The sequence below is a fragment of the Gopherus flavomarginatus genome, chromosome 7 (genome assembly GCF_025201925.1).
Source record: "Gopherus flavomarginatus isolate rGopFla2 chromosome 7, rGopFla2.mat.asm, whole genome shotgun sequence".
Taxonomy (NCBI): domain Eukaryota; kingdom Metazoa; phylum Chordata; order Testudines; family Testudinidae; genus Gopherus; species Gopherus flavomarginatus.
Window position 1 is genome coordinate 51850790 of NC_066623.1, and position 25739 is coordinate 51876528.

At 42.7% G+C, this 25739-nt stretch overlaps 1 protein-coding gene across 5 annotated transcripts in view; it reads right to left on the reverse strand.

Annotated features, from left to right (window-relative positions):
• Window positions 1-25739, reverse strand: part of DNM3 (dynamin 3) — a 358777-nt gene that overhangs the window by 121965 nt on the left and 211073 nt on the right. For 4 of the 5 annotated variants that reach the window (XM_050963120.1, XM_050963119.1, XM_050963118.1 and 1 more), the window contains one exon: window positions 5584-5693. The exons of the other annotated variant lie outside the window; for it this stretch is intronic. In XM_050963120.1, the coding sequence (XP_050819077.1) occupies window positions 5584-5693 (110 nt within the window). The remainder of the gene's footprint in view (window positions 1-5583; window positions 5694-25739) is intronic. 5 annotated transcript variants of the gene reach the window in all.

Below are 25739 nucleotides of genomic sequence, written 5' to 3' on the forward strand. Positions count from 1 at the left end.
CTCAACTCCCCAAGTCACATGTTGCCTCCAGAAGACCCAGGCTCATCTCTGCCTGTGGCATTTCCTGTGCCATAGCCTTGAATGATGTTCTTGAACATCCCCTAGGGTCCAGGAAATGTTCCCTATCTCTCCTGAAGACAACTACCCAGGCTAATGAATGAGTACGGTACCCCTCCCCAGAGTCAGCCTACTTGCCCAATACGCATAGGGGAATGATGGCTGAGGGATGACTCAGAAAAGTTCTGCTATCTGCCTTTGTTCATCTCTGAATAAGCTCTCCCATACCAGTGTGGGTACACACTGCAACATCACCTCTACTCGCTCAGCGGTCACATGACACTCCCATGGGTATCTCAGCCCATGCAGCTTCAGCTAGACCATGTAACCTGATAGCCACAATCCACGTAGGGGCTGGTGGATCACCCCATCATCTGGGTAAGCATCATTTTGGTTTTTCTTTCAGCATCCCCAAAACTTTATCTTCACAATGGTTCCTCCACCTGCCTTACCATTTGTTCCTCAGACTGAAGCTTCAGCCTCCAGACAGACAGCCTCCACCAGAGGATAGCAGGTTCTGGCACACCCAAGTGCCATTATTAGCTATTCCATCAGGCCCTCTATTATTTGGGTCCTCAGTGTGAGTCTGTGTAACTGCAGAATAACATCTCTTGTGCTCCAAACCCACCTCTCCACTCACACACCCCACTACGGACAGCCATGAGGGGAGAAGAACCTGACAAGATCATTCGGTTTCTACTAGAGAGTATGGCTAGGGGAGGGGATGCAGCAGTCTCCATTTTCCCCTGGAACTGGATAGGGTGAGATGAGGGAGCCTGCCTCCCTCTCTGCCACCCTGGAAGGGTGAGGGAATCAGACAGGAGAATAGAGCTTCCTGTGGGAAAAAGGAGGTAGACGAGGGACTCCCCACCAGACAATTCTTCTCCCCATGAGGTGCTGCTCCCCCTACTGGCAGGTAAGGGCAGGAGCCAGCAAACAATGCTCCAGCCAGCCAAAAAATAAAACAAACAAAAAAAAACCAGACCAGTTTCCTTCTCGGCTCCATAACTCCAAAATCTCCCTCCTGGGGTGTCCCTTTTTCACCAGGAAAGAAGAAGCAAGAAAAGGGAGTTGATCTCCCCTAAATTCAGGAGAACATGTGGAAGGGGAACTCTCCCTCTGCTTACAGCAGAGGGGAGGAAGATGCACTCCTCACACTTCTGCTTATTCAAAGCCCTTCTGATATCCTAGCCAGAGTTAGAATAAACTGCTCCTGCCACAAGGAGTCAGCAGAAATTGCAGCAGTTTAATACAAGGTTCTAATACCTGCCAATAGAGTGAGTCAACCAAAAAGCTCTGCCTCTCTGTTACAAGGCCGTAAGGGTTATTTTAAGGTGGCACAGAAACAAATTAAATGAAATAGCACGAGTGCTTAATTTGTAATGAAAGAGGTGCCGGGGCTCCAGCAATTTTTTTTTACTTTCATAATTGATGTGACAAGCCAAGAGGTGCTGGGGCTATGAACTGCCAAGCCTAAAGGTGCTGGGGCTCAGCCCCAGCAAGCCCTGGCACAAATTAAGCACTGAATTGCACTATCTGGAATTCCACAGCCATTAGTAAGATCATCAGAGACTATGATTGCTTCCCCTTATTAACTAAAGACAGCTGGAACTGTTGTACAGTTCCTAAAAAGAGGCATATTTGCAACTATAATGCTTGTCCCAAGCTAAAGTACTTGCCTGAAAGAAAAAAAATATCAATCAGCAAATAGTTTTTACGGGAAATAGGTGGGGAGTAGGCAAAGCGTTTGTGCTGAAATTCTAGAAGAAAAGTAAACTTTCTGGGAAAGACAGAATTATTATTTTTCGTTTGTTCTTGAACTTTGCCCAGGAGCCTCGGGCTTATTCATCAGTGCAGCCGTTGGATGTGGACTACTGTTCGTGAGCATATGATTGGACAGAAAATCCTCTCCCTGGCTTTATTAGCTCTGCTTATGACAGAATGCCAGTCAATCATTGTGAAAATGGGAGAGCAAGTCAAACGGCAGTTTCTCTAATACCATTTGCTTTAGCCCCAAATGCTTCTATCTAAGTAAATCAAAAAGAGCCCATCTACACTAATATGCCCCTGTATGTGAAATTTAGTAGTATGTATGGTTTAAATACATGGTATCTCTCTACTGCTTTTAACAATTATTTGGTTTGTTGGAAGGCACCTCTAGTTTATTTTTCCTTCTGTTTAGGCAATCTTACTCGGATAAGCAGCATATCCCCCATATTCCATTTCAGTGGTTTAATTTTAATTTAGAAAGCAATCAGAAAGGAATTTAAATTCATTATTTCACAACACAGGCTGTTCCTACACATACAATTACGTTTCATTACATGAGAATGTATCTTCTCCATTAAATCAATTGAAATAGTCTTCGTTCATTACACATTACCAAATCACATTTGATTTCTGTCAGAGAGCTGTCAATTTCTGCAGTAAATGAAAGTGACAGTGATTGTTAGTTTCCTTACTCATCTATCTACAGTCTCCTATTCAGGCCTGTCTATCCTTCTTTTCAGCAAAACTAGGATTTCCCCTAGTAACTTTATTTTACAACTGGGGAGGTTTTCATAAATGGGAAAAATGCAGTGTGCATAATCCAGGAAGCTAGTGAAATGTACAGTATCAGAAACATATGGCTACAGGAAATACCCTGGCAGTAAGAGGCTGGGAATGAGAGAACAGTCATCAAGAAAACTCTCTTGACTAAAGGGAGACTTTGCTTTAACAATTTAAATATTTTTAAATGCACACTAAAACTTTGCCTAGGCGAGGCACAAAAATTGGATGCTGCTGAGATTAAGAGGAAAGTAGAACACAGAATGACCCACATAACATTCTGGGATGTTATAGTAGATGGCTTTACTGCTGTTCTTTAATTATCTGTGTTTTAAATACTGAAATCCTTGGAGTCAGAGAAACCCTCAACAAGCAAAAATTAAAAAAGGGTGATTTCTTTCTCAGTTAGCAGTATGAAAGGTGTGGCTAGATATGGAGTTTATTTTACACTAATAAAAAAGTATCAGAGGGGTAGCCGTGTTAGTCTGGATCTGTAAAAGCAGCAAAGAGTCCTGTGGTACCTTATAGACTAACAGACGTTTTAGAGCATGAGCTTTCGTGGGTGAATACCCACTTCATCAGATGCATCTGATGAAGTGGGTATTCACCCACGAAAGCTCATGCTCCAAAACGTCTGTTAGTCTATAAGGTGCCACAGGACTCTTTGCTGCTAATAAAAAAGTGAACAGTGCAGACTCTCACAGTTAACGTTCCCCCCCCCCCACACACACACACCCCCCAAAAAACACAGAAAAATATCTTCACGATCAAGGAACTTTAAAATAAAATGAGATCTATTATACCAGTAGATCTAAACCTTTTCCATTCAAGACCTTCCACCCCCAACCTAGCAAGGTGGGAAGGGCAGGATGGTCACAACTCCAATACATGTTCATGACCACCAGGCTGAAAACCCCTGCACTAGATCATTTCATTCAAGCCTCAGCACTCCCACAATGCTACTGCAGGGTACAGTTCCTAGCGTGAGACAGTATTAGATATTAAATCAATACAACACTTAATTTCAGCCAAAAGAGGAGTTTTCTAGAAAGATCAAAGGAAAATTGGCTGCATCGTGGTAGCAAAGAAATTGCCATTTTAAATACAGTTTAATAAAAGGATTCCCATGACCAAGGAGCCCACCTCCTCCTGCTATGGAATTCTACTTAGACAACATGATTCTGGCATCTTATTGCTGCACTGTCACGTCCTGTCATGCCCATGTATATTTCAGGATGCTTTTAATGCAACTTCAGAATGCAGGAGGCCTAGTCAAAAGCTGAGTGGATAGTAGCTCTAACAGATTTTACATATACGTATCTAAAATCCTCACTCCACATTCTATGTAAAGATCCAGTGAAAATATGAAAAATCACTCTGCTCCTTTTTTTGTGAACTGGAAAAGGTAAATGATTTGTTTCTCTCCTTTTTTCACAGCAGTTTTCCCATTAATATTTAAAAAGACAAAATATTCAAAACCATTAGCACAACAAAGGAGAATCGTCCCTGTGGAACATAAGGCCCCCTGACCCTAGGGGTTGAACTACATACATGCCTGTCTTAAAAAATACTCCTATACTCTGCACAGAATCAATAAAAATGACAAGGATCCATCACTACAAAGTTATCTTCCAAGATTGAGCCATGCGTGTAAACAGTTAAATTACATTTCAGCTTCCACAGATCACTTCTCTTACATTTCAGAACAAACAACTTCTAAAAAGGCAAAAAAAAAAAGGTTTAAAAAGCTTTCTGCTGGGTCTAGAAATGCAAACGCTCAAGTGTTTTATCTCATGTTTCTAACGGTTATTTGTGAAATATTTTCCAAGTGCACTGTTTGAAAGAGAATATGAACATGCGAGCCCAGTCCAATGGTTTACCAGTTGTACCGCAAGACTTTACGGGGCATTCAAGCATGAGACTCAAACTTGGTCTCTCGCTCCTGAGGCCAGCAGCAGCTGGGAGTGGTTCAGAGATAGCCCACTCAGATAGCCTTGCGGGAGAGAGTGCCTCATTTTGCTATGCAATGATCACTTCTAGCCAGTTCAGGAGCAATAAAAACCGATTTCACAGAGAGTCCTATCCAGCCCTTCTTAGCTGGAAAGACATTTCTGCACATCACAAAGCTTTGGAAGGTGGGGTGAATGAAGAAATGATAAAGGACAAGTATTACAGATACTTAAAAACTGATTTTTTTGAAAATAGGACTCCGGAAAATGCAGCTTATCTATTGAAATGCTATAGCCCCATTGAGCCAACTGCAAACACGACTCTTCCCTTTAGAAAGAGCACTGATCACTTGCATTTGGGTGTGTGTTGTAGTGTTCACCTTTCCTTTCTGTTTGTATACTGGTCACACTCTCCTGCTTTTTAGAAGCATATCTCCACAGGGGCACAACACTCTCACCACTCCTTACTCAGAAGCTGCAGGCTAGCTGGAAAAGTGTCAGGTGGAACATAGCTGAATTAAGATTCAAATGAATTAGGAAGACAGAGCTATCTCATTAATTCGTCCCTCAGCGGTTTTTTTAAAAACCACCTACAGTGACTAATGACTAGAGACATATTGTTGCTGTAGAATTGTGGGGCCAATCCTCAACTGGTGTAGGTTAATGTAGCTCTATTGACGTCAATGGAGCTTGCCAATTTCAACCAGGATCTAGCCCATAAAGTACAAAAGTCACAGATGGAAGGGCCAGCAACACATAAAAATAGAACAGAGAGGGGATCGATCACAAAAGAACAAAATGACTAACCACGGTCTTGAGTCCACACCATGAACAGTGAGAATGATGTAATGCTAATCTTTGGTGCCATGCATCAGGATTAAAGCAATAGCCCAGAAAGAGATGAGCGGAAAGCATTGAAGAGGTTTAAAGTCTCATTTAATGGGAGCACCAAAACTGCAGTCATTTTCATTACATTGTACATCTTCTTAGACCTATTTGCAAAGCACTGGCTAGCGCCTTCCCTTACCTTTGCTCCGTGTTAAACAAGGCAAAAATATGTTTGCTAGACATGAAGCTCTTTTCAACATCCCGCACTTTCAGGTTGTCCAAGGGAAGCATGTACTTCTTTTCCTTTTCCTATTAAAAATAAATAAAACCACAAATACTGTAAAATGTTTCAAAGAAAGCAGACATGAGCATGCTCTAGTTTAGTTAGGGACTATTCTGTTTTCTACCTTGACATCAACACTGATATCAAAGACTAAAGGAATACCTAAAATAAATTATCTTACTCATAGTTGGGTGAGCTTGGGTGCTTACCAAATGATATAGCCTTCCATCCCTTTCTTTCAGTTAGCTGGAGGACAGTATGATGTGGGACTCTATTCCATTCAGCTAATCATATAGGGACAGGTTCTGTAACTTGTACTCAGTTTCAGTAAATGTTAATCAGAGATTATTTATGGTAGATGAGAATTGTCAGGATCCTGACAAAAGGCAGGAAAGAAAGTAGCAAAATATGGACCCTGCACTTCAGAAAAGCAGACTTAAGACTCCCATAGGGAACTGATGGGTAGGATCCCCTGGGAGGCTAACGTGAAGGGAAAAGGAGTCCAGGAGAGCTGGCTGTATTTTAAAGAAGCCTTATTGAGGGAGCAGGAGCAAACTATCCCAATGTGCAGAAAGAATAGCAAATATGGCAGGGACCAGCTTAGCTTAACAGAGAAATCTTCGGTGAGCTTAAAGTCAAAAAGGAAGGTTACAAGAAGTGGAAATTTGGACAGATGACTAGGGAGGAGTATAAAGATATTGCTAAGGCATGCAGGGGTGTAATCAGGAAGGTGAAGGCACAATTGGAGTTGCAGCTAGCAAGGGATGTGAAGGGTAACAAGAAGGGTTTCTACAGATATGTTAGCAACAAGAAGGTGGTCAGGGAAAGTGTGGGACCCTTACTGAATGAGGGAGGCAACATATTGACAGATGATGTGGAAAAAGCTGAAGTACTCAATGCTTCTTTTGCCTCGGGCTTCACAGACAAGGTCAGCTCCCAGACTGATGCACTGGGCAACACAGTATGGGGAGGAGGTGAGCAGCCCTCAGTAGTGAAAGAACAGGTTAAGGACTATTTTAAAAAGCTGGACATGCACAAGTCCATGGTTCCAGATCTAATGCATTCAAGGGTGCTGAGGGAGTTGGCTGACGTGATTACAGAGCCATTGGCCATTATCTTTGAAAATTCGTAGCGATAGGGGGAGGTCCCAGACGACTGGAAAAAGGCAAATATAGTGCCCATATTTAAAAAAGAGAAGAACTCAGGGACCTACAGGCCAGTCAGCCTCTCCTCAGTCTCTGGCAAAATCATGAAGCAGGTCCTCAAGGAATACATTTTGAAGCACTTGGAGGAGAGGAAGGTGATCGGGAATAGTCAACATGGATTCACCAAGGGCAAGTCATGCCTGACCAAACTGATTGCCTTCTATGATGAGTTAACTGGCTCTGTGGATATGGGGAAAGCGGTGGATGTGATATATCTTGACTTTAGTAAACCTTTTGATATGGTCTCCCACAGTATTCTTGCCAGCAAGTTTAAGAAGTATGGATTGGATGAATGGACAATAAGGTGGATAGAAAGCTGGCTAGATTGTCGGGCTCGACAGGCAGTGATCATAGAATCAAAGAATATCAGGGTTGGAAGGGACTTCAGGAGATCATCAAGTCCAATGCCCTGCTCAAAGCAGGACCAATCCCCAACTAAATCATGCCAGCCAGGGCTTTGTCAAGCCTGACCTTAAAAACCTCTAAGGAAGGAGATTCCACCACCTCCCTAAGTAACCCTTTCCAGTGCTTCAACACCCTCCTACTGAAAAAGTTTTTCCTAAGATCCAACCTAAACCTTCCCCACTGCAACTTGAGACCATTGCTCCTTGTTCTGTCTTCTGGTACCACTGAGAATAGTCTAGATGCATCCTCTTTGGAACCATCTTTCAGGTAGTTGAAAGGAGCTATCAAATCCCCCCTCAATCTTCTTTTCTGCAGACTTAATCTCAGTTCCCTCAGCCTCTCCTCATAAGTCATGTGCTCCAGTCCCCTAATCATTTTTTTGCCCTCCGCTGGACTCTCTCTCGTTTTTCCACATCCTTCTTGTAGTGTGGGGCCCAAAACTGGATACAGTACTCCAGATGAGGCCTCACCAATGTCAAATAAAGGGGAATGATCACGTCCCTCGATCTGCTGGCAAAGCCCGTACTTATACAGCCCAAAATGCCATTAGCCTTCTTGGCAACAAGGGCACACTGTTGACTCATATCCAGCTTCTCGTCCACTGTAATCCCCAAGTCCTTTTCTGCAGAACTGCCACTTAGCCAGTCAGTCCCCAGTCTGTAGCAGTGCACGGGATTCTTCCGTCCTAAGTGCAGGACTCTGCACTTGTCCTTGTTAAACCTCATCAGATTTCTTTTGGCCCAATCCTCTAATTTGTCTAGGTCTCTGTGTATCCTATCCCTACTCTCCAGTGTATCTACCACTCCTCCCAGTTTAGTGTCATCTGAGAATGCAGTCCACGCCATTCTCTAGATCATTAATTAGCCATTGATCAATGTCTCAATGTCTAGTTGGCAGCTGGTATCAAGCGGAGTGCCCCAGGGGTTGGTCCTGGGGCTGGTTTTGTTCAACATCTTTAGTAATTATCTGGATGATGGAATGAATTGCACCCTCAGCAAGTTCACAGATGACACTAAGCTGGGGAGAGAAGTAGATACTCTGGAGGGTAGGGATAGGATCCAGAGTGACCTAGACAAATTGGAGGATTGGGCCAAAAGAAATCTGATGAGATTCAACCAGTGCAGAGTCTTACACTTAGGAAGGAAGAACCCCATGCACCACTACAGGCTGGGGACCAACTGGCTAAGCAGCAGTTCTGCACGAAAGGACCTGGGGATTACAGTGGACAAGAAGCTGGATATGAGTCAGCAGTGTGCCCTTGTTGCCAAGAAGGCCAACGGCATATTGGGCTGCATTAGTAGGAGCATTGCCAGCAGATCGAGGGAAGTGATTATTCTCCTGTATTTGGCACTGGTGAGGCTACATCTGAAGTATTGAGCGCAGTTTTGAGCCCACCACTACAGAAAGGATGTGGACAAATTGGAGAGAGTCCAGCAGAGGGTAACGAAAATGATTAGGGGACTGGAGCACATGATTTACAAGGAAAGGCTGAAGGAACTGAGGTTATTTAGTTTGCAGAAGAGAAGAGAGAGGTGGGATTTGATAGCAGCCTTTTACTACCTGAAGGGGGGTTCCAAAGAGGATGGATTGAGGCTGTTCTCAGCGGTGGTAGTTGACAGAACAAGACACAATGGTCGCAAGTTGCAGTGGGGGAGGTCTAGGTTGGATATTAGGAAACACTATTTCACTAGGAGGGTGGTGAAGCACTGGAATGGGTTACCTAGGGAGATGGTGGAATCTCCACCCTTAAAGGTTTTTAAGGCCCAGCTTGACAAAGCCCTGGCTGGGATGATTTAGTTCGTGTTGGTCCTGCTTTGAGCAGGGGGTTTCACTAGATGACCTCCTGAGGTCTCTTCCATCCCTAATATTCTATTATTCTAATTGTAAGAAAAACACAATACTATTGAAAGACACGTGGTTTTAAAGCCTTGTTTTAAAGCACAGGACTAGAGGGATGTAAATAATGGTAATGGTGACTATTTGTTTCTCCTCAGCACTTGACATTTCATTGAAAGTCTGGGTGATTTCAAGGAATTTCAGTAGTGGCCACCATGTACCAAACAGGTCTCCACATATTAGTGTATCAAGATACTACTACTATTTTTGGAGTGCTAGTGTGAGCCTCAGTAGCCCAAGTCTATTGACCTGGGCTGGGAAGCTCGCTCCAAAATGCTGTGGGTACATACCAAAAGTGCTTTTACAAAGGAGACCCTTTTACAGATGGGGAAAGACATCAAGAAGTGAAGTGATTCACCCAAGAGCTGGGATTAGAACCTATTTCTCCTAACTCTCAGGCTGGTGCCCTCGTTCCTAGATCCTACGGTTCCAAATACATTAGATAAATATGACAACTGAATAGTGAGATGTAATACAGACTCAGAACAGTCTCTCCAACTAGCAATATCTACTGTCATGTATGGCATAGAGTCTTTCAACTGTTCTGGAGCCCTTACTGTATTCAAACATTTAGCATTTAACTAGGTACTGAGGAGTAACCTGCAAAATTAATTTAAAGTTGAAATTTTAAAAGATAGATGTTGTGGTCAAATACAACACACACACTGCCACACAAGAACAGTAAAACATAAGCAACAGAAGTCTACAATATCTAGCAATAGAAATTCAGAATATTCAAGAGTCTAACAAGCCCCATGCTGCAATCTTTCTATACGAAGCTCCATCAATTCAAATGGGATAACTCATGCAAAGAGAGGTTGCAGAAACAAACTCAATTTCCTTAGTTAACTGAATATGTTCCTTTTACATGCATGTTTTCCAGAATTGCTTTTGTATTTCCTTTTTGAAGTTCACATTTCTGAGTCAACACAGATATTAATCACTAAAACATATGTGCATACTTAATTAAGGAAACATATAGAAGCATTTTTATTTATCATAGATGATTAACAGATACAATTTTTCCTTAGAGTTAGAGCCTCACCAAGTTCACAGCCATGAAAAATGCATCACGGACCATGAAATCTGGTCTTCTGGGAAATCTGGCTATTATAGGGGGACTACAGTATTGCCACCCTTACTTCTGCACTGCTTTCAGAACTGGACAGCCAGAGAGAGGTGGCTGTTGGCCAGGCACCCAGCCCAGAAGGATGAGCTGCCACCAGCAGCAGCGCAGAAGTAAATGTGGCATGGCATGGTATTGCTCGCTTCTGTGCTGCTGCTGGTGGCGGTGCTACCTTCAGAGCTGGGTGCCCGGCCAGCAGCTGCACCTCTCCAGCCACCCAGGTTTAAAGGCAGCACAGAAATAAGGGTGGCAATACCATGACCCCTCTACAATAGCCTTGCGACCCCCCCCCCCCGCTCTCCATAAGCCTCTTTTGAGTTGAGACCCCACAGTTACAACACTGTGAAATTTAAGATTTAAATATGTGACACTGTGAAAGCGACACTGTGAAAGCAAGATTTAAGAAATGCTATGACTGTGAAATTTACCAATATGGACCATGAATTAGGTAGGGCCCTACTTATAGTCATTGCAAGATATTTTCCAACATACAGAACCCATATAAATAATGTAAACACTCTTTAATGATTATTCTTGTATAAGGAAGATTCTAAGATGAAGTAAAGTACATGGTGTTCTAAAATGTATTTTGGTTAACTGTACTATGTTTTTGTATTATAAATAACATTGTCAATAGTATCGGTACCATTGGGGGAAAAAAACCTTAAAATGGCAAATATGCAGCTATGCTTGCTCGAGTCCATCTGGAAAATACACCTCATTATATAAACATGGGGGGGGAGATAGATAATCTTAATATCATAAAACAAATTATAGGTTTTTTTTTAAATTAAAAACTGGAGTGGACAAAGGTGTAACATGCTTTGTTATACTTAAGTATTTAAGATCATTTTATAACATCTTAATTTCTTTCAAAATGCTTTAAATGTATCTTGTGCTTCCATAATTATAAAAATAGAAATGGCTTTTCTCTTAAATGATTAATTATTACACTTTCCAGGTTACTTTCTATTGCAATGAAATGTGCTATCATTTACTACTATATTACCAGAATACAAGAATATTTCTGATGAAAGAAGATAATTATTGATAAATCAAGCAATCACATAAGTATGAAAACCAAAAGAGAAAGCCATGGAAAAACTATACCAAGAATCCTCTAAACAAAGTTCCAGATGTAGGAAAGTTTTGTAAACATTCGATGCCATAACTGAGTCTCTTCTCCAGCCACCATGAAGAAAGAAATGCCTACTGGAGACTAAGATGTGATATTTATTTACATGGCCTTCCACACCAATACTGAGGTGGAGAGGACAATTCTTATGAAGGGAGACGGAAGGATGTCTATGTTTCAAAGTCCTTCAGAGACAACATATTGGACATGAGAAGCCAGGTTTCCAGAACTATTTAGCTCAGGAAAAAATGCATCACACATCCACTATGATATTCAAGAGATACAAAGCTCATCGCAATTTTAAAAAAAAGCCAACCTTCTCCCCCACTACCCCCCCCCACACAGAAAAAGGAACTATCACCTCCACCTGAACTACCATCATTCAAGCAACAAGATGAGCATAACAAGAAATTAGCCTTAGTGCAATTACATTATCCTGTGGAAGTTCTCAAAGCTCTAACCAGGATCAGATCAGTGTTTGCTAGGTGCTCCACAGCCAAAAGGCAAGGTTACTATCTCAAGGAACTGCAAGGTGGGAGGAATGGGGCTAGGCATAGTTATACAAGTGATGATGGGCACCTGGCTTGTTAGTTCCATTTCTTATTTTTCAACATTTGTTCATTTTTATTTATAGATTTTAATTTTGGTTACATGGCAGAGGTGAATGAACAAATACAAGAAAAGGTTTCAGTAAGAGGTGAGAACAAAGACTCATCTCTAGAAGGAACTGTGACTTCCTCTGCTGTGAATATAGACTACACTTTACAAAGATGTAAGTGTGACCCATCCAGGAAAGGCCTTCATCCCCAGGAGATGATGTTCCATCACTAGCAGTCATACGGTAGTCTCTATTTAAAACTGGATAGTTCTGTGCCCCTAGGGAGTGAACTTGGCTCCAGGGGTGCCACAGTTTTCAAATCACTAGGGTGGAAGTTACCCCTTACAGTGCTGTTTGGTTGGGAGATTCGTAGGAGCATACAAAGAATGAATACAGTGACCATACACACAGTTACAAGTAAAAAAATCTTGTTTGTATTATAAGTTACAGTCACATACCCATATAGACAATGTTGGGTTCATACTCACATACCCGAGGATCTTACCAAGTTGGGTGGCTCTCCTAACAGGTAGTCATTAATAGAGGAGTGGTTCCCACTGTGGTCTTCCCACCCTATTCATATCAGGAAACCCATTTTATCTTGCTGTTATGACCACGTTTAACACCCTATCAATATGCATGAGGGTTTCATCTTCTTCCTTATCTGTTCTTCCACACAAATGATGGGGTGCCCTGCTTCTCATAGGTGGTTCTCCTAGTTCCCCTTATTCTTATAAACATTTACATCAACATGTTCTCATGATAACCTGTATTCAGAACAGAACTTTTGTGATGTTACAATCGGGTGTCTTGCATTCTAGATGGGTATATTGGGACATTTTCTGGGAACATCACCTACTGGTACATCCTCTACAGTAACCCTGTAAACTTACTGGTATAGGGTCATTCCTGTGTCACCCATTCATGACATATCTCCTTAAGCCTGAGGCCTAGTGTGGCTGAGCTGAAACCTCATAGGCCTTAGCATGTACCCTTGCATTATGATCTTACTTTACCTATATATCTAATACACGCTTACCACTCCTAAATATTTATCAGTCTTATACTCCTATAATCCTATCCTACTTATATCTAGTCATCATACATTGATTACATATGAAACAATATATGAGTTAACCAAGACAACAGATGATACAATTAAATAACAAAACGAACTAATTGGCTACAAAACGTAATGCTCAAGAAAGTCCTTAGTAGGCTAATGCTGTCCTATGTTTTATGTGCGAGTGACTAATGATGTAGCAATTAAAAACCTGCAACTGGCCCATGCCAGCTGACTCAGGCTCATGGGGCTCAGGCTAAGGGGCTGTTTAACTGTAGTGTAGATGTTCTGCTGATACCTGAGCTCTGGGACCCTCCTATCTCACAGAATCCTAGAGCCCGGGGCTCCAGGCCAAATCCAAACATCTACACAGCAATTAAACAGCCCTTTAGCCCGAGCCCCATAAGCCCAAATCAGCTGGCATGGGCCAGCTACTGGTTTTTAATTGCCGTATATAGACATACAGTAATAGATCGACTAGCTGCCAACAAGTGATAGTGAGATGGAAATATACTGTACCGCAACTACCAACTGCTTCAGCAAGTTTCAGTTAAAAACACTCAAAATAAATAAAGGTGAAGTCCAAAATGTTACAAGGGTGGATGGAGAGCAAAGATCTCTGACAATGCTTTAAAGTGTGTTAATGAGTTAGGATGAGTTTGCCCACACGAGGCAAGAGGGGGATTTTAATCTAGTCTTTTCCCTCCTTTTGACAATCTGCAGACAGCCCTCGGGTGGCTGGAAAAAAAGTTACGTGGATTGCAGCTGAAGGGGGTTTAAGGAAGAATAACTCTATTCTACAGTTTTTGGCACAATGAAAAGGGATTAATTAATTATTTCCTATATCATTCTTTTTAAGATATCATCAAGGAGAATTTTCATTTCTAGGTCTCATGAGTTCAGCTCTTCTTTTTCTGGTCTTCTGCTGCACCAGTTGGCTAGCTTGAGGGCTCTACCCCACTGAACATCCTCCAACTAGAGGACATTTGGACGTTCCCAGCGAGATCCTTTCAACAGTGAGAAGTTAGAGTTCCCAACTCAAGACAACTAGTGTATTGCACTATGACACAGGACAATCACTTCTCTCTGGTTTATATCTTAAGGAACGTAGGCAACATTATTGGAATACAATATGCCATGTCAAACATATGTTCCTCAAACTCTGAAGAGTTGGATTTACCAAAGCACTTGCATTGGTCTAATTCTGTTCCCACCTAATAGGAAGTTGCATCTTTTAGAGATAGAGAGTTTCCCATGAGACTTACACTGGAAGCACAAATATCCATGAGAAAGAGTCCTGTACTGATTGCAAATTTAAAGAACCCATATAACATCTCTGTTGAACAGAGCTTCTGTTAGATGGCCTTTGAATTAAGGCATGGGACTAGGAGCTGGAAGGGATGGATTTTATTTGTGTCTCTACCTGCGTGAGCATGGGCAACTCATTTGGCCTCTCTGTGGCTATTTGTACATTTAAAATATGGGGAGATTTTTATCTGCCTGGCAGCAGTGTTGCAAGGCCTCATCCTGGTAGTTAACATTTATGTGAAGCAGATCATAATGCAAGGCTGTGACAAGGTATGCTACCAATTAGGGTCCTGGGATAGTTAAACACTTCCTCCCTTCCCCACTACTTTCTCTGTCAGGCCAGCAAAACAGTTAAGTTAAGTGGAGGGGTCGGAGATGTGGGGCTTATGGACAGGGGCGGCTCTAGGCATTTTGCTGCCCCAAGCACAGCAGGCAGGCTGCCTTTGGCGGCTTGCCTGCAGAGAGTCCGCTGTTCCTGCGGCTTCGGCGGAAGCCACGGGACCAGTGGACCCTCCGCAGGCACGCCTGCGGGAGGTCCACCGAAGCCGCAGGACCAGCGGACCCTCCGCAGGCAAGCCACCAAAGGCAGCCTGCCTGCTGCCCTCATGGCGACTGGCAGAGAGCCCCCAGTGGCTTGCCGCCCCAAGCACACACTTGGCGTGCTGATGCCTGGAGCCGCCCCTGCTTATGGACCTTGAGCTCAGATAGCGTTCAAGGAGAAAGAGAAAATGAATGGCTAAAGTAAGAAACATCTGCTCTGTGGCCCTACTTACACCCCAGAAAGTAGACGGCTTTTTAGTTAGACCCGGGCTACTCTCATTGCCTGTGTGGAATAGCCCACACAGTAACAAAGACATTATAAAAATGTACACTGTTGTAATTCCTCCAGTCGCATTTAAATCAACATTCAACATCTAGATTGCAATCTAACTTTAAATATATCCCAAAGAGTTTCCAGACGGCTTGACAATCATGTTTATAGTCTAATTTTATTTTCACCTTGCTAAACTGAAAGCAGCATAGAATCTCCACAGTGGTCTTTGCTTCACCATGCTTGCCCTTACAGCTGAAGACAGATTTTAAGTTTGCTGGACAAGGCACTTCAATTTTACTCCGAACTTTTTGTTGTAGAGAAACAAAGCAAGCAAGCAATAGCTGAGTGGCCATCACCAGCTGTGGGCCTGATGTTGCTCCTGGGTATAGCTGGAGAAAATGGAACTGAACTAGCTAGACAATGAACTAGGGGTCAGCATTAAAAAGAAAACAATGAAGAAATGAAAAGTTTAACATTTTTATGTAAAAAAAGTGGCAAAATTAGAATACTTAATAGGTTGCAGATGCCAGGATCATATTTCTTCCACCTATGCATCTGAGCTATACAGATGGAGTCAACTGCTGAAAGCGTAAAACCTGGATGCCAAACTTTTTTCTTAACGTTTCTTTGACAACGGCAAAGCTGAGAGATGAGCAGATCCTCTTACTCGAGACGGAAGCACACTGTTGATAGATTATATTCCAAGGAGAAGGTCCATGTCACATTATTCTCAAGTTTAATTTTAAAAACTGCCTGTTGTAATTGCTGGAACAGTCTATCACCATCCACACTGGTTCTCTACCAAACCCAGCCAGATGGGCGAAATCTTTAGACTTAAGTCCTCATGAATACTGGTAGTTCTTGCCAAGTGTTCGGTATACAGGAAATCCATTGGTTATTTCCTAGTATCAGTTTTAGTGGAACTGGTGGAACATTTTTATGAGAATTTTTTTTGATCTGAGAGTATTTTGACTTGTCAGCCAAAGTTTTCAGACCAAAACTTTTTGCCTCAGTGCCTCATGAGAGCTGTAGTTCAAGTGGCTCATGACCCATTCCCCTCTATGGGCAGTGCTCCCTGACAGGAATACATCTCCCATAATGCACTATAGTCTCCCCTCTTGCTGACCTGTCACAATGCACCATCAGAGTACTGTAGCTAAAGTGCATCACGGAAGACGTAGTCTGGCTGGGGAGCAATATTACTTCTTATACTTTACAATGACAACCAGGTATGATAAATTAGAGAATAAATGTATATTATTTGTCATGTACATCTTTGTGACAATGGTACTGAGGAATAATTGTGCAATACAAGAAGTGAATCTTAAAAAAAAAATCTAAACAATTAAAATAGTTCCAAAAAGAAAAAAATTGAATAAAACTATATAAAAATGTGTCTCTGGCACCAGAAGGCAAGCCAGAATGTTAGAAGAAAGCAACAGAGGATGTTGAGCGTTAACATCATATCTCTTGTATCCTCATTGCACAAATCCTTTAACTCCTTCCATATTTGAGATAATCAGCTCTCTGAACCAAGCAAAGCAGACATGCCAAATCCAAAATTTTAGATAACTGAGAAAGCTTTAAAAACTAAGTCACATTAGTTAGGCATGATCCACTTTATGGAATCTGTGTTCTTGTATTTTCAGTATTTATAGACAGCTATGCTTAAAAGATTACAGCTTTTTGTTTTCTAGATTTTCCCTAGATTTTTTTTACACATTTATTTCCCCCCAAAACTGCTGCTGCCTCTGTTTTAAAAAGTGTTTAAAAAAAAAACAACCAACAACATTTCCTCTCTCTGGTACTTCTTCGGAATGTCATTACATCTGACCCCATGTTAAATCATTTTTTAATCTAATCTTGTCATTTATTTTACAGTATGATCTTCATTTCCCATGGAATTTTTTCTCCTTCCCCAGGACTCTTATCATATTTGTTTCTAGCACCTTCCTTGCTCCCAAACTTCTTCATGAATATACTGACAAAAGACTTCATATTTTAGCATTGCCTGCATCTTTTCAATAAATGACCAATGCCATCTCTTTTAATAGTACTATTTTCTCATTTACTACCCTGTTACACCTCAAGTATCTGAACAGTTGTATCTTTAGCTTTACCTTTTGTACAATGTTCCTTTTCATCTTGACTTTTGTTTTTTATTTTATTCCCATCTTCCCTTCCTCTCAGCAGCTTCTCGTATTAAAGTTTGAGGAATCATGTTGGAGGAACTACTGCAAGGGCTACTGCTGCTCTGGATAGACCTGTTCTGTGTTCAACCAGAGAAATTCAGTCCCCTATGTAATCCTACCTGGAAATTTATATGACACCAATCACTGTAGTATCTTTGCTCCATTAAAGTAATTAAATAGTCTAATTACCTTTGATTCTCACCTTTTCCCCAGATCAGGCGTGCAAGTTTTATATTTATTCTTCTGGGAGGACAAAGTCAAGGAGACGAATCTTGCATACATTCTTTAAGTCATGAAGATTCATTGTTGTCCTGATTTCTTGTGGAGAGTCCCAAAGCCAAGGGACAGCTGTTGAGATTATTCTAACGCCTGCTCACATGAGATTTATTACTTGTGATGTATTTCATTGTTCTCAAAGAATACAGTAGGTGCTTGATGAAGAAGAAATCCCTGATTTAACTAGAGTTTAGATATTGAAGCCTTTGAAAACAAGGTCCCTGAATCTGAACGTGTGCTCAATGGGTAGCCAGTCAAGTGTTCCGAACACTGGGAATGATATGCTCACATGATCCTATGTTGCCAGTGTCATAAACGGATAGTTAAGGGTTAATGTCTTTTTTACTTGTAAAGGGTTAACAAACAGTGAACCGGACACCTGACCAGAGGACCAATCAGGAAACAAGATACTTTCAAATCTCGGTGGAGGGAAGCCTTTGTTTGTGTTTTTTGGGTTTTGCTTTGTTCTCTCTGGGTCCTGGAAGGGACTAGATGGGCAACCAGTTTTCTTGCCAATCTCCCTGCTACAGTCTCTTATATATTCAGAATAGTGAGTATTTTAGTAAAAAAGGCGATTATAGTCTTTTAATTGTTTCTGTATTTGCAAATGTGTAGTTTGCTGGAAGTATTTTAAATTGTATTTTGCTGGGGGAAGGTTTTTTTCTAGTGTCTATAAGCTGACAGACCCTGTAATATTCCATCTTGAATTTACAGTGATTCTTTATTCTTTTTTTCTTTTATTAAAAGTTTTGCTTTTTAAGACCTGTCTGATTTTTTCCCTTGTTAAGGCTCAAGGGAATTGAGTCTGTACTTAACAGGGAAGGAGAAGGGTGGAATCGCTTTGTTTCAGATTCACGGAGTTTGAATCTGTAGTGCCTCTGGGTGAGGGGAAAAGAGGAGGGGGAGGGAAAGGAACATTCCTCTCTGTGTGGTGATTCAAGGAGTTTGAATCACGGTGATCTCCTAGTGTACCTAGGGTGGGAAAGAGCTGGGAGGAAGAAAGGAGGGGGAAAGGAAATGGTTTATTCCCCTTTGTTGTGAGACTCAAGGAATTTGGGTCTTGGGGTCCCCAGGGAAGGTTTCTGGGGGGACCAGAGTGCCCCAAAACACTATATATTTTTGGGTGGTGGTAGCTTAACAGATCTAAGCTGGTAATTAAGCTTAGAGAAATTCATGCTGGTACCCTATATTTTTGGACTCTAAGGTTCAGATTTGGGAATTATACCATGACAGCCAGTGTTATTCCCAGGTACAGAGCACTGTAGCAGTCCAGCTTGTTGGTCATAAGATGGGCAAGATGGAATACAGTATGATGAGGAGTAGTAGTCTCCTGTCCAGGAATAGATGGATGAAAACAGTTCCAGCATTTGTGAGTTCAGCAGCGGTGAAAAGTGTAGGATGTCTGCAAAACTATAGCTTAAATTTGTTGAGCACAGGTCAGACACTCTTGACTGAGGCTGATGTTAACATTTTGCAAAGCATTTCTCTCTCCCCACCAGCATCCCTTCCACCTCATCTGGGCTTAGCTTAAATCAGTCACATTTCATCTAAGCACTGACCTCACTTAGACAATGTAGATGATGTTGTGAGCATCTGCTGTGTGAGTCGGGTGTCATCTGTGTACTCTGGACAATTAAGGGCATGCTGCCTCACTGTCAGGTCCTAGCAATTTTACACATACAGCATGTCAAATAGGACGGAGAGCTGTGCAACAGCTTCTGAAGCATACACCAGAGCTATACCATAATTTAGGGCAGTTGGAAGATTGCCTTTCCCAAGAAGAGTTGTTGGATATTTCAGTCAGCAAACTCAGGCAATTATGGTTGGTTATTCATTGTTTCATGCTTCAAGGACTTCCTGTTGTATCAAAGGACCAATATGAGAAAAAGACTGGTGAAAAGGATATCTGGTTTTGGCTCCCATCACCTGGGATTGTGAAAAACACATTTTGGATTCAGGAAATCTTGTCTGGAAAGTGGTCCGTCAGCTCCTCACAACTAAGTGGTGCTGGCATCTAGAACAGACGGAAACCGCTCAGTATTGATCAATCATGTAACAGTTTGGAAAACTCTGCTGATGTGACTTATGGCTACTCGGATGGTGAAGAAGAAAAAAGCTTTTTTCTTTGTGACACAGCCTGTTTCTGACAACTTGGTTTTCTTTATTTCCCTTTTTATGGAAAGCAAGTTAATCAAAGACCCGTGCTCACTTGTGGGGGTGATGAGGTAAGTATGGGGTGGATTCAGTGCAGTGAGTACATAGTTCCCAGTTTCAGAGAGTTTAAGGCCAGAAGGAACCATTAGAGCATCTAGCTTGACTTTCTGTATATCCCAGACCACCAAATTTCATCCAGTAATCACTGTATTGAGACCAGTAAATTAAGTTAGACTAAAGTATTTCAGTTCTCAGGACACTAAATTGTTGTGTGCCTCAGTCAGAGAACAGGAGACCCCAAGGTGCCACCAATGCATGAGGCCCCAGCAATTGCAGGGAACTGATAAGGTGAAATATGCTCAGATGATCCCCGCAGGTGTTCCATTCTCCAGAGGAAGGCAAACCCCCACCCCCACCAATCTCCATGCTGGTGGAGAACAGATGGTTACACACCAAAGTCCTGTGAGCTCTGACCTCTCAGCTACACAGGGCTTTCCATTAGGACATTTTGAAATGTACCTGGATCTATGCATTTCCTAGAGAGAAACATATATAGATCCTCTTCTGATACAGGGATGGGCTCTGATTTCAGCCTAGAGGAAGTGATCTGAGGAGGACTGACTTGCCAGTGCTAGATCTCAAATGTTAAAAGCGTTGTGTTAACATTTTAAAAGAAATACTAATTTTAATTGTATTTTCACATTCGGGGTATTTCACAATTTACAAATGATGAGTCTCTTTTTATAAGACTTTCACAATTCTGTGCATAAATGTCATAGATACAACTTCACTTTCATTTCCCACTTCTCCTTTGGAAAGCTATTCCTCAAAAATTCTTTTGGGCTGTGAATGTATTTCAGTTTCTGTGACAGGAAACCTAGAAAAGCTAAAGTTTAAGGAGCCAACATGTACTTTCCTTGCGTAGTCATTGATGTATTTTGAGAGAGGTCATGCTGCCAGAATTTTTTTTTCCAGTATGCGTGGAAACAAATCCTTTTCACTGAAAATAAAATATAAATATGCAATTACATAATTTTGCATAGTATTGTTTGAACAGGGTTTCCTGAGTTAACACTACTGGCCATGTAAGAATCTTGAAGATGTAACATAGTAATTAAAAAAAAAATTGCGCTCATGGCATGTATGTTGCCCTAGTTGCTTATCATTTAAAGCTTTCAGACAGCAATCAATTTCACTGTGGTGGAAGTTACTGCAAAATGCATTAAGAAGTTCACGCCTGTGGCAATGGTCACTGAAAATATTTTGGAAAGCATCCCAGAACTATAAGACTTCTTCCAGACATCTAAGAGAAACTCTGGTATGACTGAGATTCTAGTCTCAATTTTTTTTTAATTAATATAGCAGCAAGATATTTCTGAAAGGTATATTTCAGCAGTTTTTTCTTAAACAGCCAAGATGCTTGGGCCATGGAAAACATTAACTACTGAGAGATAACTGTTAGAAAATATCTCTCCCCCTACCCTCATAAAACATCCAAACTAATCAACAGGGACACTGAATTAGAATATTCATTTTGTTTTCAGATTATTATGTATTAATATATCCTAATTTAGGCACTTCAAAGAAAAACTGCTGAGTGATATGAGAAGGAAAAAGACACGAGTTGCTTACATCATCACTATAGGATACAATATCCTGGAAAATAAGTAGCTTGAAGGATGTCCCTGTATGAAACTAAAAAGCATTGGAATAGGCCAATGCCCAACAAGCAAGATTTTTTTTGTTTCATCTGAGGATGAAAAAGATATCTTCAAACTACAAATGGCATAAGCCATCAAATCCTCAAGGATGTGTCTTCCTAGAAACAAAATGTTTCAGAATCTGATCAACTAAGCAAGGGACTTCCTGAAAGAAAAGCTCTAGTGGGCAGGAAAATTTGAGCCTTCTAACTTTGGAGACAGGTTTTGCAGGATGGACCGCCTCCTTTGCAGCTGAATGGTTCTTTTGTAAATATATACAGGCGTGGATCAAGTGATTGCCTTGCAAGTGTCTAAGACTGAAACACCCCTCAAAGTCACACTCTCTCAGCAGTGATGTCACTTTCCATGCAGTAGCAACCAGGCCTGAAAAATAAGCGATACAGTAATTTAAACATGACTTCCTTCATGACAGTGTCACTCAAGATATGGATGTCAAAACTTTTAACCAGGACCTTTTAAAATTAAATCTTCATAGATTATAAGCTCTTCAATGCATGGGCTTTGTCTACCTCTTTCATTGCACGGTACCTAGCAAAATGGGGCCTTGATTCTGACTGAGGAGTCTAGATTTTACCGTAACAAATGTTGAAGAAGAATAGAGCTTGTAGAGAAGGACATCACAAGGATAGGTAAGAAGACAGAGAAAAAAATATTGGCAGAACATCCAGTGTAATGTAGAAAACCACCACACTGTTAGGAAGGAATCTAGGACGTCTCCATAGGAGAAAGTTACTCACCTTGCAGTAACTGAGGTTCTTCGAGATGTGTGTCCCTGTGGGTGCTCCACTCTAGGTGACAGTGCGTCCCGACGCTGTTGATTGGAGATTTTCAGTAGCAGTGCCTGGTTGGGGAGCACGCACCCAGACGGTATCTCCCGCCTAGTTGGAATCTTCCTGAGTGCGTGTGCCCCACACCCTCCTCAGTTCCTTCTCTACCGTGGAGCATCATACTAGTACTCCAAAGTAGAGGGGAGGAGGGCGGGGAGTGGAGCACCCACAGGGACACACATCTCGAAGAACTTCAGTTACTGCAAGGTGAGTAACTTTCTCTTCTTCTTCGAGTGCTGTCCCTGTGGGTGCTCCACTTTAGGTGAATGTGTAGCAGTACCCACTAAAGTTGGTGGGACTTTAGAGATGCGGCAGGGAGTACTGAAGATAGTACTGTATGGCCTACTATTGCGTCTGCCGTAGTGTCTTGCGTGAGAGCATAGTGTTTTGCAAACGCGTGTTCAGATGACCAGGTAGCGGCCTTGCAGATATCAGGAATGGGAACGTTGTGTAAGAAGGCAATGGATGCCGACATGGCTCTAGTGGAATGAGTTCTAATGTTATCAGGCCGTTGAAGATTCTTCGCACGGTAACAGGATCTGATGCAGTCAGAGATCCACTTGGATAGACGTTGTTTAGAGATAGCCGTGCCCCTTGATCTTTCGGCAATGGAAACGAAGAGTCGTGGAGACTTGCGAAATGGTTTAGTCCATTCTAAATAAAAGGCAATTGCTCTCCTCACGTCCAGAGTATGCAGGGTTGCTTCCTGCAGAGTTTTGTGAGGTTTGGGATAGAAAGTAGGTAAGTATATAGGTTGGTTGAGGTGGAAGGTTGACACCACCTTAGGAAGAAATTTAGGATGTGGTCTCTAAGTGACTTTATCTTTGGAGAAGATTGTGTAGGGAGGGTGGGCCATGAGGGCACTCATTTCACCAACTCTCCTCGCTGATGTTATGGCGACTAGGAAAGCCACCTTCATGGACATATGGAGGTGAGAGGAGGTAGCCAATGGCTCAAATGGAGGTTTCATGAGGGCATGAAGTACGAGGTGAAGATTCCATGTAGCCACTGTTGGATGAATCTCAGGGTAAAGATCTTGCAGGCCAGCGAGAAAGCGTTTAATGGTGGGGTGTGTAAAGAGTGAGTACCCATCCAATAGGTCATGGAAGGTGGTAAGCGCCACCAGGTGCACTTTGATGGAGCTGATCGAGAGTCCGTCCTGTTTTAGTTTCAGGAGGTGGTCTAGAATGTTAGGGAGGGTCACATTATTGGGTGCTAAAGGGTTATGCGAGCACCAAAGAGCGAAATGTCTCCACTTCTGAAGGTAGGTTTTAGGGAGTTGAGTCTCTCCTACTGTGCAAGAGGACATGTTGGACCTGCTCGGAACAGGCTAGTTCATGGGTTTGGAACCATGAAGGAACCAGGCTGTGAGGTGGAGCTTTTGGAGCTGGGGATGGAGGACTTGTCCGTTGCCCTGGTAAAGGAGGTCTGGTCTGTTGGGGAGAGCCCATGGGTGGCGGGAGGACATGCGGAGAAGGTAGGGGTTCCACGTCTCTCTTGGCCAAGCCGGGGCAATAAGGATGACCAGGGCCTTGTCGTCCGCGGTCTTCCGAAGAACCCTGTGTAGTAGAGGGATAGGTGGGAAGGCATACAGGAGGCAGTTGTTCCATGGGATGAGGAATGCATCCCCTAAGGATGCAATCCTGAGTCCCGCCCTGGAGCAAAACAGAGGGCATTTCTGGTTTCAAGTCGTGGCAAAGAGATCTAATGGACAGCGTGCCCCAGTGGGAGAAGAGCTGTTGGAGTACTGCGGGGTGCAGTTCCCATTCATGTTCCATCGAGAAGTGTCTGCTGAGTGCGTCGGCAGTCGTGTTGTGACAGCCTGGTAGATAGGAAGTGATGATCTGTATTTGATGTCGTTGGCACCAATTCCATAGTCGAATGGCTTCCATGCAGAGGGAATGTGATCGTGCTCCCCCTTGTCTGTTTATGTAATACATACATGCTATGTTGTCTGTTAAGACTCGCAGGTATTTGTTCTTTATGAGGGGAAGAAAGTGAAGGCATGCTCTCCTCACTGCTCTGAGCTCTAAAAGATTTATGTGTAGATGTGTCTCTGATGCAGACCACTGGCCTTGTGCCCTGTGTTCCCCTAGATACGCTCCCCAACCAATCAGGGAAGCGTCCGTGGTGAGCATGAGTGTTGGGGATCGTTGCTGGAAGGAAACCCCTGTGCAGAGGTTTTCTGGACTTGTCCACCGTTGTAGGGAAGCTATAACATGAGGTGGAGGAGTTAGCAGCATCCCTAAGGGATGTCTGCTGGGTTTGAAACTGGAGTTGAGCCAGCCCTGGAGGCATCGCATATGTAGCCTGGTGTGTTGAAACACGAAGGTGGTAACTGTCATGTGACCAAGGAGCTGTAGGCAGATTCTTGCTTGCATCCTGGGACGAATAGAGAGCGTACGTATGAGCCGCGTGATAGCGAGGAATCTGTTGTATGGGAGCGAGGCCCTGCTCTGGGTTGAGTCGAGATGAGCTCCAATGAATTCGATCTGTTGCGTAGGTATTAGGGTAGATTTTTGAATGTTTATTTGGAGGCCTAGGTTGTGAAAAATGGAGATGGCGAAGCACGTGGCTTGAAGTGTCTCGCCATAGGAGTCGCCCCTGATGAGGCAATCGTAAAGGTGTTTGCAGAGGTGAGCCACAACCACGGCTTAGGTCTTGGAAAAAACTCTTGGAGCTGTGGAGAGTCCGAAAGGGAGAACTCTGTATTAGAAGTGATCCTGACCGATTGTGAATCGTAGGAACCGTCTGTGAGCTGGATGTATTGATATATGGAAGTAAGCATCTTGTAGGTCGAGGGCTGTGAACCAGTCCCCTTGATCCAATACAGGTATTATTGTGCCCAATGTGACCATCTTGAATCTTTGTGTCCTCACAAATTTGTTCAGTCGGCGTAGGTCTAGTATAGGCCTCCATCCCCCGATTTTCTTCTGCGTTAGAAAGTAATGGGAGTAGAACCCTGTCCCTTGATGTTGCGGAGGCACAGGTTCCACTGTGCCTAGTTGCAGAAGGTGTGCCACTTCTGTGCGAAGTAACTGTTCGTGAGAGGGGTCCCTGAAGAGGGACGGGGAAGGGGAAAGGGTAGGAGGGTAGAATATGAACGGGATGGAGTAACCAGTCCGAACTATTTCGAGGACCCAACGGTCCTGTGTAATCTGCTGCCAAGCATGTTGGAAATACTGGAGGCGGTGGCCAAATGGACAGGTAAGTGGTGGAATCAAGGGGTGGTCGTGCAGACCCTCAACCAAAGCTTCAAAACTGTTGTTTCTTGCCTGGTGGACGGAAGGTGGTGGTTTGATTTTCATTTTGTCTGCGTTTGGGAGGTCTAGTACGATTCCTAGTTGCGTCA